Source organism: Lycium ferocissimum, chromosome 6, assembly GCF_029784015.1.
Source record: "Lycium ferocissimum isolate CSIRO_LF1 chromosome 6, AGI_CSIRO_Lferr_CH_V1, whole genome shotgun sequence".
In the NCBI taxonomy this organism is placed as follows: domain Eukaryota; kingdom Viridiplantae; phylum Streptophyta; class Magnoliopsida; order Solanales; family Solanaceae; genus Lycium; species Lycium ferocissimum.
Genome location: NC_081347.1, coordinates 43,779,443 through 43,791,947, shown reverse-complemented (window position 1 = coordinate 43,791,947; position 12,505 = coordinate 43,779,443). Strand labels below are relative to the sequence as shown.

General features: G+C 34.0%; 1 protein-coding gene across 3 annotated transcripts; it reads left to right on the top strand.

The window, feature by feature from the left end:
• Positions 1-2,895: 2,895 nt before the first annotated feature.
• Positions 2,896-8,783, top strand: LOC132059707 (uncharacterized). 3 transcript variants are annotated; one of them, XR_009415711.1, is made up of 5 exons: positions 2,898-3,541; positions 5,632-6,063; positions 6,659-6,962; positions 8,148-8,436; positions 8,527-8,783. XR_009415711.1 is itself a non-coding variant. In XM_059452434.1 (4 exons), the coding sequence occupies exons 1-4, from the start codon at positions 3,056-3,058 to the stop codon at positions 8,288-8,290; spliced, it is 1,287 nt and encodes a 428-aa protein (XP_059308417.1). In that variant the 5' UTR covers positions 2,896-3,055; the 3' UTR covers positions 8,291-8,783. The 3 variants fall into 3 exon arrangements, 2 of the variants coding, with proteins under 2 accessions (XP_059308417.1, XP_059308416.1); XM_059452434.1 differs by having other exon boundaries at positions 2,896-3,541; positions 5,632-5,985; positions 8,148-8,783; XM_059452433.1 differs by having other exon boundaries at positions 8,148-8,783.
• Positions 8,784-12,505: the final 3,722 nt, after the last annotated feature.

Below are 12,505 nucleotides of genomic sequence, written 5' to 3'. Positions count from 1 at the left end.
TCTATTTGGCTACCGAAATTTCTGCAAAAGACTTCCCTATAAATATGCCGCCCCGAGAATTTAACTCGGGCTTAATTGTCGACAACAACCAAACCCACAACATTAATTCACAACAAGAATCGCATACTAATCACAAATAGTCTTCTTTCGACATAAGGCCACACTTCCAAACTACTTCACATTTCAAACCAACATTAATGTTTACATACTCATTTACTTACCAAGATCATCCCAACATCATTTGGAGACATTTCATATGATTTCACACATTATTCGCAAAATACACAAATTTTCCACCGAAATCATAACTCGTCCAAAACTTCCATTATTCGACAAACATATTCATAACATATTTCCATCTTCCAAATTCATCAACAATCATCATAATTCACACCTTAACAACTTCATTATCTTAATATCATAAAATCACATTAATACGACATAATTCTCTACATTCCATTTCAATGCTAACTTTCATCATTTTACTTCCATTTACATCGCAAGGATCACAACAAACACAATTAGCATATTAAACAAAACAAATCCATCCTTAATGCATCACTACATATCCCACGGCCGCATGCAATTTTTCACATCCCTCCAATTTTCATTCAATTTCCATTTCCAAAACAATTCCCACAATCACCTCAACTAAATTACAACATAAACTTCAATTCATCTCACCTATACAACAATACATATACACGGCCACATACATGCATATACTTCCACCATGCAAACTTCCATATTTCTAACTATTCTACTCATTTCCATATTCCACAACACAAACAAACCTTCAAAACGCAATTAGAAAGGATAAATTCTTACCTTACACTTCCAACTTCTTCACTTCCTCAAGTTGTCCAAGCGACAAAACCAAGACTTAATCTTCCAAACCAATTACACCGAGTTGTAAAGGAGGCTTAATTTAGTAAGAAAATCACAAGAGATAAATTTTTGGAACAAGATTTTTGGGGGGTGAAATTGGCTATGCTCAGCCGAGAGCCTCTCTTCCTCTTTTTTTTTTTTTTTTTGCTCTTGTTTTCTCTTGTTTCTTGAATTTTCTTGAATGCTTGATTTCCTTTTATAATAAGCTAGGCACATGGCATAGCACATGACCACTCCATGGGCCAAGGCAAGGCCATGGCCGGCCACCTCTTGGCTTGGGCCTAATTTTTTTTTCAAATTTGTCTTGCTAATTTTCCAAGCCCAATTTCCTTAGCCCACATTTTGGTGATTCATGAAACCATTTCCCGACATTCCAATTTTGCCCTTAGTCTTTTCCGATATTTCCACATCTACATTTTCCATAGCCCACTTATGAACCAAACAAAAATCAATACATTACAATGTCCTTAACCTTCCTTAATATTTCCGCGTCAATATTTTCCTTAAACATCCCATGCACACTAAGTAGAATCCAATTAGAACCTTAATTCCTACCATTCCGACTTGTTCCCAATTTTTCCGAATACGCATAAAATGCGAGATATAACAACATAAGTCTTTTATCTATCTCTATATAGCTCCAACAATCTCCTTATGAGATGAATGGCTTCTGTAATTGATCGCCCCGGCATGAATCTGAATCAGTTCTCGAAAATAGACACATCCCTCCTTATCCCCATTCCACCACTCTCTCCTAAACTTCCATAGTGTGGCTTAGTAGCTTGATGCCCCTATAGTTATTGCAATTTTTGGATATCACCCTTGTTGTTGTACAACGGAACCATAGTACTCCACCTCCATTCTTCGAGCATTTTAATCGTCCTAAAAGTCTCATTAAACAATCCAGTTAACCACTCCATACCTATTATGCCTGCGGTTTTCTAGAATTCCCTCGGGATCTCGTCTGGGCTGGTCTATCTTCCTCTTCTCATCTTATAAATGTCCCCCTTAATCTCCTCAACGTTTATACACCTACAATACCCAAAATCATGGTGACTCTCTGAGTGCTCTAGATCACCCAGCACAACACTCTTATCCTTCTCTACGTTTAAGAGTTTATGGAAGAATGTATGTCATCTTCGTTTAATATGTGGCTCTTCCACCAATACTTTTCCCTCCTCTCTCTCGGTTTGGCTTAGACTATACAACTTTTTATCCCCACCTTTGTCCTCTAATTCCTCATATAAGCGTTCAAAAGCTGCAGTCTTTGCCACCATAACCGCTAACTTTGCTACCTTCTTCGCCACCTTATACTTCTCCCTATTCGTCCTCTTTTCCTCCTTATCTCTACTCTTCACCAACTTCATATAAGCAATCTTCTTGGCTTCCATATGAATCAAAATCAACTTGACCAATATGTGTTGAATATGTAATGGTTAAAAAAGTTAACAGTATAGATAAATACTACCAGTAAAGAAGGCGTTTAAGCTGCCTCTTGGCACTCATAATATTATAGAAAGAAAAAACAGAAAGTGAAAAGTATATGCCAACAGAGCAGATCTTTACAAGATGATGTGTTTCAAATTGTTTCAAGATAAAGATAAATATTGCCAAAAGAAAAGTCACAAAAAACAATACTCCTTGGCCACCAAAATGGAATAGGAAAAAAAAAAAAAATACTTAATCAAATTGATGTGTCCAACGTAAGGTCATACCTTTTCCTGTGTACTTAACCAAGACTTTTCTTTTCCTGATGATGGGAGCAAATGAAGATTCTAAGAATTGTATTCCCCTCCTCCTGATTTATGTGATACTGTTTGATTAGGTAAATATTTAATATTTATTTTATATAACACATTTACAAAATTCTCATTTATTTGGCTATAAATCATATTTTAAATTTATTATTTATATTAATAAAAAATAACTTTTTTTTTTTTTTTTTTGTGACGGCTAAAAAAGAAAGTCACATGACACACGCTTACACCCTCCTAAAACCTACTCTTGTCTTGTGTGAAAAAATCTTTGTTCAAACTGACCTCTTTTATTTTCAAATTTATAACATTTCTTGATTAAACTAAAATTGCCTGCAATGATCTACTCTATGGGTTTGACTTCATTTCCAGTGCATAAATAAAGTTTAAACCTTTCTTGATTAATCCCAACAATGGATGAGACCCTTATAGTCCATATAGAAAAAGAATCAAACGGACCCCAACAGCAACAACAACAACAACAACAAGTTCCTCTACTCAAATCTGAGCACACCCAAAACCATGAAATACAAGAAAATGGCAATCATGATGATACTGATTTAGATAAAACCCTTCAAAAGTTAGAATTATTCCTAACTTTATTGGGTTTCAATCAGTCATCAGTTTTAAGTTTTGTGCTTTCTTGGGTTTTTTTCTTGTTATTAGGGGTTGTGTTACCTGTAGTTATATTGGAGCTTAATAATTGTCCTGGATGTGAAAGTGGTCAAATTAAAAGCTTTGAGCTTGATATTTTGATTTCTCAAGCTCTTTTAGCTGCTGCATCTTTGCTTTGCCTTTCACATAATCTGAGAAAGTATGGAATCAGGAAATTCTTGTTTGTGGATCGATACAGTGGCCATATGGAAAGATTCAGTGAGCAATATCATAAGAAGATCTCTGTGAGTCCTTATAGCACATCACTTATATATGATACTACCTCTGTTGCAACTTTTTTGTTTTAGTTTGACTGGGTATGAAGTTTAAGAAGGAACAAAAAGACATTTGAATCTTGTGGTCTTAAACTAAAGATATGTGTGATGTACCGAAATGCCCTTTTAATCTTGTGGTCTTAAACATGACCTGTGGAATGTTGGAATTAATTTCCAAATTAGGAAGAGGTATTCTTTTTGAAACAGACTAAAACGGAAAGTAAGACAAACAAATTGAAATGGATGGAATACTATGCTAATCTTGCTTGTTCCTGTGAATAGGATAGAAAAAAAAAGCAAATTTTAATTGTATGGACCCCTTCCACCAGATTAATTTACTCATTTTCAGTAGGCACTTGGCCATAGATTTCGTATATTTTTCACTTTATTTAGAATTTATGTAGTTGGAGTTGAAGATGAAGTTGTGTTTGGTTATACATTTTACAAGGGAGAGAAGATTGCATTTTATTTGACATTTATGAAGATGGAGTTAGAAAACAAGTTTGGAGCACTTCTCCAAGAATTCTAACTCTAAAATATTGAGTTGATCTAACTTAATCTAGCTTCAAAGATTAGTTAACTTGATTCCTAGGAAGCGATATGTGATGGAGGGAGTAGCATGCTAATCTTGCTTGTTCCTGTGAATAGGATAGAAAAAGAAGCAAATTTTTAATTTACTGATTTAATTCATTCAAAAACAATGAAGGAGCTGATAGGGCTTTCAAAAGTGATATGTTACCTTCTTCCATTGGTGTCGGAAGTAGGTTATGTAGGTTGCTTCTTCGCGAAAAAGCCAAATAACTGAGTTTTAGTGGGCATTTGGTCATAGATTCCATATAATTTTCAATTTATTTAGAATTTATGAAGTTGGAGTTGAAGATGAAGTTGTGTTTGATTATACTTTTTGCAACTGAGAGAAGATAGCATTTTATTTGAAATTCATGAAGATGGAATTGAAAAACAGGTTTGGAACACTTTTCCAAATTTGGAATCTAACTCCAAGTTGGATTTGGAAAATTTATAACCAAACACTGATTTTGAAATAAAGTGAAAAATTATTCTGGAGAAAAGTGAATAATTCTCGTGGCGAAATGGCTATTCATTCAAAAAACAGTATAAGAAGCTGATAGGGCTTTCAAAAGTGATCTGTTACCTTCTTTCAATGGTGTCGGAAGTAGGTTATGTAGGCAACAAATATTTGTAGGTTGCCCAATGCGAAAAAGCCAAATAACCGAGTTTTAGTATGTCTGTGATGCAGTATTTCCTTATTACGTTAGATGTCACTTTCCACGTGCTTGTTTGAGTTGATTATGTGGATCTAGGTTTGATATATTGTGCGGGAGAAGTATTATACGAATTAAGTTTGGAAACTTGTCGTCTTTAAAGATTGTCGGTATTCCTTTGTGATGACTTCCACTCTGGGACATCACTAGAAATACTGGAATTTGAATGTGAATATTAGAAAACGAAAAGCAATAGTGATGGAAAAGATGTGTTGAGATCTGCAAGCTGGAAAGTTTTATGACTCATCCGCAGACACGATTTGAAACATGGAGGGTTTTAGTGCTTAAAGAAGTGCACTTACCCAGCTGATATTGAAGGTTTAGTAACTGTATCCTCTGTCTGCATGAGGATAGTCGTAAAATGTACAGGAACAAATATTTCCGATCTTCAAACAAACATCAATATTAGGTGTTGTTGTGAAAGACAAGTACTCTTATCTTTCCCTATAGCAAGTCGAGGGGCTACCTGATATATGGTTTAGAAGAGAAAGTAGTATTTACTCTACCTAATAAAAGAGATTGGCAAACCCTGGATGGTCATATTTCCGTATGTCTGGTAAGGTAAAGAAGTCAAACTAGATTACCTTATCAAAAAACTAAGTAAATTCATACACAAAAGTGAAGTAAAATTAGGTTAGCTCTCACTAGAATGGTCATCATCCTAAGCCAAAGTACTGAATGAGCCAGATTTTTGATTTGGACTTCTTCACTTCATCAATAATATATTTTCCACGTCTTATTTAGGACTTATAACATTTACCGAATTTTGTTTTGCAGGACTCTGTTCGCTTGCTAGTATTGTGGGTGCTGCCATGTTTCCTTTTGAAGACTGCACGTGAAATAATTCGCATTTTATATGTGCCTCACGAGTCATGGTGGCAATCTGCTGCTATTTCATTAGCTTTTATTACATCATGGACTTATATTACTACAATTTTCTTGTCGGCTAGTGTTTTGTTCCACCTGGTCTGCAGCTTACAGATTATACACTTTAATGACTATGTGAAGCACTTGGAAACGGAGCATGATTGTTTTGTATTGATACAAGAGCACGTTCGTCTACGATATTATCTCTCCAAAATTAGCCATAGATTTCGAATCTATCTTCTGCTGGAGTTCTTAATTGTCATTGTGAGCCATTTTATGACTCTCTTCCTGACAACTGGTTATACCGGCCTGCTTACTTACATCAATGGTGGTGATTTTGCAGTAAGTTTTGACTCTCCTTCCTTTTAATAGACAAATGTTAACTGGTTGTAGTTTTCAATTGATACAAAATGCAATTATTTCCCATGTATCGTGGTCATCACATTGGTTAATGTAGTTAATTCTCAATCTTTTCATACTTGTTTGAGAATTCCGGAAAAACTCTGTAATCAACCTTTCATAAGCATGTCCAATGTACTTCTTCATGTGCATTTTCATGTAATTCATTAGATGTCATGATTCACTTTTTGTTAGAAGGGAGACGTTTGTCTAAAGCATAAGTGTTCAGTAATCCTTATTTTCTCCCCCCCCCCCAAACCAAAATTTTGCTTCTTTATCTCTTAGCAAGAAGGCTTGCTGAGATGATGCATGCTATAGTCTGGCACAAATTCAAGACTTGTAACTAATTATTCATGCGGAATGGAGGCAAAAAGATGAGATCATTTGTAAATGTAACATGTATGCTTTACATTCCTTCCAGTGGAGAGCTTTATCGTATGTCTATTTCTTGTTTATTTAGGAAGATTTAGGATAATAGGATTGTCTGTTTTCATTTACTCCTTGCAAGGCTAATTCTTCATCGTTCTTCCCTTGTCAGGTCTCGTCAGTTGTTGAGGTGGTAGGGGTGATCCTTTGCTTGAATGCTGCTGCAAAAATTTCCCACAGAGCCCAAGGTATTGGATCAATAGCGAGTAGATGGCATGCTTTGGCTACATGCACTTCAGGTGAAGCGTCACAAATGAGAAACTCAACTAGCACGAGTAGCCTGGAAGCTGCTAACCGGTCTAGCTTAGACTATAACTTCTCAGAAAGTGATTTGGAGTCTCTAGATTTTGTAGCAGAACCAACAAATACACAATTGGCTTCTTACATGTCCTCCTACCAAAAGAGACAAGCCCTAGGTATGTAATACTCCCTCCGTCTCGAAATTCTTGTCGTCCTTACTAAAAATATCTGTCTCAAAATACTTGTCATTTTATTTAATCAAGATAAAATTAACTAGCTTTTTCCAATTTTACCCTTCTATTATTTACATTAATGGGCTGATGTTATGAGTTCACATACCAAAAAAAAAATAGTTTTGCCTTGTGCTTTTATACATTTATTAAGGAGATATTACATTGTGAAATATGTTAAGAGGGTATAATCAAAACATTCCCTCATTAATGTTTTTTTAAGGGGCGTATAAATGAAAAATATGACGAGTATTTTGAGACAGAGGGAGTTGTTGGCTCCCCAGTGAGACAAAGAACCATGATTACCTTTTGTCTATACACGTTTGCAAAGAGTTGAAGCATTTAATGATTTAGTAGGTAAGGCCATTAATCAGATGCAAGGTACACCTCACACAAGCTTCTGAAAATAATATTTGCTCTGTTTGATGGAAATATGGGCTTCTCTACACAAACAGAAATTCTATAAATTATGCAGTTGAATACTTATTGTGTTTTTGCTCGTTGCCAAAAAGAGCTGAACGCACTTTATCACCTTCCTATACCATCCTCCTTGTTACACGGCTGCAATGATATTACCTGGTGAAGCTAATTCTCTAATCCTGTAAACAAAAGCTATTTTGGAATTATTTGAAGTTTCGGTAAACTTTAATGATCTATTCCCAGGTAGACCTAAGTATCTTTATGTTTCTCCAAACTAAAATGATTTTACTTTTATCCGAATTTATATACTTTAGTTACCTCACTGTAAACGGTTGTCTCGGGCAGTTCAATCTTCAGACACAATTCACTCAAATGTCACCCGTTACCCAAAACTCTACTTCTCGATGCGCACTTACAAAAAAGATAGAAAGAAAAAGGTTCCCTTGCCTTTCAAGGTCATAGCAACACAATACACTTCTATCTGACGAATCTAATTTATCCCCCTTCTCTCCCTTACCTGTGGTGTTATCACTTCTTCTTTTTTTCCCTCCCTTTTTCTTGGAATGGAAACAGCCCAAATGGAGTGAAATTGATACAACAACTACAACCTCAATCTCTGTTGTTGTTGTTGTTGTCATAAGTGGTCTCTTCTGGTTCTGTGGCGTTTAATCTCATGCAAGTAAATTCACTTACGTATACTTGGTTATGCAGTGATGTATTTGCAGAACAATCCCGGAGGAATTACCATATTTGGATGGACAGTTGATAGAGGTCTCATCAACACAATCTTCTTCATTGAATTGACAGTGGCAACATTCATCCTTGGAAAGACCATAATTTTTACGGCTCACTAAGTTCTCAGTGGTTTGCAAAGATACCTTCAAGATGATTATATCGGGTTTCAACACTACCTCAATCTATCAGCAAATGGAAGGGTCTCAACTGAATCATTGTTGCTTTAGATTATTCATGAAGTATATTCTTATTCAGCCGGTTCTAGGTACTGTGCCAGCCATTTCACCATTCGTATAATTGTTTTGTTTCATCCTTATCGCTCTCTTGAAGTTAACCCTTCTGTTGGGTTTTGAAGAAAAGTGTGAATGAAAAGGGGAAGGATGCTTTCTGCGTGCATTAAGGCTGTAACTCGGTTCAAGTAAGAAAGTTTAGTGCCCAGGAGATATGAGTATCAGCTGTCCTGAAGTTCATATAGATTTGTATATGTGTCTATAGTAATCAAAGTCCTGTGATCTACACATTTCATATCTATATATTTGGCAATTTTGGCGACCTTTTTCTACTGAACATTTGAGCAAGGAGCCATAAATGCAGAGCTCAGTTTTACACCCATTGTTGGAAAATTATATTGTGCTTATAGAATAAAATACAGCATGTATAGGTCAAAGAGTACAATTTGGAGATATTTATTACATTTTTGATCAACCTTTAACAAATTCCTAGCTTTGCCTCTAGCAGACAGTAAAAAAGTAGTTCACACAAACTCGTAGTTACAGGCAATAATGATATCTATAGCCATTAGATTTGTTAACTCATACTATCCAAAATCTGATTCAAGGGGAAAATAACATGGTGAAGTTCATATTGTCAGGATCAACGGACTTCACAAAATTAATGTACTTTGTTTCTTTATACTTCGTAGTTCGTAACATTGTTGGATTGATGAAAGTGAATAATTACAAGTATGAAGGAGGATATTTCTCACGTATGACGTAAGGATAATAATTATTTCATAGAAACCAAGATTTGTTTAGTTTTGCTAACATATACTTCTTGGACATTTTTTATCCATTACTTTAACAGATTGAATTTGTACTTCAGTTAACAAAAAATGAAAGAATAAAAAGAAGTACAAAATCAATATCATTAGTTTGGATTCCTTTTATGTAAAAATAGAATCGTAAACACCCCGTGCATATGACATAATCTTTCATGAACAAGGTAAAGCTTCAAATAACCAACCAACTAGATTATCATGATTTCCCAGTGTATACAAGGGTGTTATGAGCTAAAATCAAGCAACATTGAAAGAAACAAAGAGATAGGTTCCAACACCATGTGAGAGAGGAGAGACGAGCAGAAAGGGTAAGTAATTGCATTGATTGAAAATGAAAATATCCTGTGAGTTGCTATACACGTGGAGTGTTTATATACGCAGTTTGACTAATTAATTAACCTCCTATATACACCTACGAGGCTAGGAATGTCTTGTTGGGATCGAAATAATCAGGACATCATGCGGAAGCTTATAATTGCAATTCTTGAACGACGATAAATCAAAAGACAGTGAAAATATACTAAAATGACATAATATTTTAATAGGGTTTGATCAATTGACCTATGTATGAAAAACTAATATAAAGAAAAGCATAAAGACTGTGGAGAGAAAAATCTCCTCATAAACTAGACTATCTAATGACTACATTGTGGATGCTACTGTGTTATGTTGTATGGGTTATACTTTGACTTTCCTTCGAGAGAAACATAAAACTCAAATATGGTAAGAAAATCAGGGCAAAACCCTAACAAATCTCCCTTTTTTGCCCGAATTTTCTTGACAAAACTTGTTCCCTCTTCTTCACTTAATCTTCATCACTGCTGCTTGTCATGGTTAAAAATATGTTAAAAATATTATTGGTTAAAAATGGTTTAAAAAATATTTTGTTTTTATTTTTAAAGATGCAGCAGCAGGAATGTTGAAAATATGGTTGAAACTTCTTTTCCACATGTAGTAGTCCGGATAAAATCTTCATTATCTTGAAATTGGCGTTGCAGCTTGATTTGAATCTGCATTGAACCTGTCTTCAATCTCTTTCAACCATTAGCTCTGATACCACTTGTTGGGATCGAAATAATCAGGGCGTCATGCGGAAGTTTACAATTGCAAACCTTGAACGACGATAAATCAAAAGATAATTGAAATATACTAAAATGGCATAATATTTTAATAGGGTTTGGTCAATTGACCTACATATGAAAAACTAATTATAAAGAATAGCTTAAAGATTGTGGAGAGAAAAATTTCCCATACACTAGACTCTCTAATGACTACATTGTGGATGCTATTGTGTTATATTGTTTGAGAGGCATTCTTCAATTTATAAAGGTCCAAAATCTTTTCCTCCAAGAAAAGGACTAGCCAAATATGAAAGAGAATTATATTTTCCTTTAAGGAACAGTAAAGCAATTATGGTTATACTTTGACTTTCCTTCAAGAGAAACATAAAACTCAAATATAGTAAAATAAAAAAAAAAAAAAAAAAAAAAAAAAAGGGCAAAACCCTAACATGTCCAACTCAAAGTAGGTCATTAAATGGGGAAAAGAACGTAGAAAATGATCCCCGTGATCACTTGTTATAAATTAAACAGAAGAAAATCAGCCTGTAAAATATTTTAAATGTTTGATTTATCAACCTCCTGTATTATATTTTACCCATCTCCTACGAATAATTAAATGGTGAAATTAGCTGCGTCACATTAATTATATCAAATTGTAGAAATAAGCGAATTGAGGTTTGTGTAACATGTTTAATAAATAAAAGTCCTATTACATAGGAGAACTGCACAAGGAGAAAGGAAGAAGGAATAATAAAAATTGAACACCAGTCTATCGTGTGGAAAACTTTCACCGACTCCACTAATTTATAAACTTGGTGCTAGTATTCATATTTTACTTAGTAGCTCTTTTTTTGTTTCCTCCTTGTTTTGTTATGGACAAAATAACTAAGTTCCGCTGTGGAACCATTCTTAGAAGTACTATGAATCTCATATGATTCTATCTAATTCTGAAATCTGGGACTTGATTAGATTTGCCATGATTGACTAGTGTGTTTGGTTGGACTCATATAAGAATGAATATAATGAAGATTTTGACGAGCCATAACATAACACGACAGCTTAGTATCTTGTCCCCAAAGGCATTTCCCTCAATTTGCTTAATATCTATAAGCTTTGATTAGATTCCTCGTAGTCTCCTCCCTAACCCCACAACCAATTTGTTTAGGGTGTGGATTGGCCACATCCACGTCAATCACGAGTTGTCAAAACAAGGAACACTAGCTGATAATAGGTCATTTTTGCATGTATTTGATGCATTTTTACCCCTTACGTATTGGTGTGTTCTAAGTGCGTTAAATGGTTGAGCTCAATTGTGGAATTTTGATGTGTAGGAATTGAGCAAGAACGGGGTCTAAAAAGCAAAAATCTGGAGAAATCAAGGCAGTATGCACAGTTCCAACATCTAATTAATGAAAAATGCACAATCAAATGTCAAGAATAAATATATATGCATGATAAAGATTCACTTTACTTATAAATTAATATTTTCAATTAATCAAACATACACACTGTCAAAGATGCTTCAAGATTAATGGCTCATAACTCATAAGAGAAGGATTCAAATCCACACGCAACAACTGGGAACGTGAGTCCACGTGCCAAAAATGGATGTCTCTTGAGAATCAACATACCCATATCGACGGACAACAATATCTCAAACTCGAATATGAATTCACATACCCGAAAGAGTGATATCTCAAACCCAAACATGAGTTTACATGCTCGTAACAATACCCTGGATATGAGTCCATATACCCGTGTAACACAATATTACATAATCAATGTGAATCAATATGCATATCAACATACATATATGTATATGAATAACATATTAATGATGCATAAATAATCATGTTACAGATAAGTAATCCTGATATCCGCATATATACTCATCACACCTGTAAAAAAGTTCACTCATTGAGGTGGAAGTCTAGTAATTGTACGTTGTGTATGTCACGTGTATTATTATTATTATTATTATTATTATTATTATTATTATTATTATTATTATTATTATTATTATTATTATTATTATTATTATTATTATTATTATTATTATTATTATTATTATTATTATTATTATTATTATTATTATTATTATTATTATTATTATTATTATTATTATTATTATTATTATTATTATTATTATTATTATTATTATTATTATTATTATTATTATTATTATTATTATTATTATTATTATTATTATTATTATT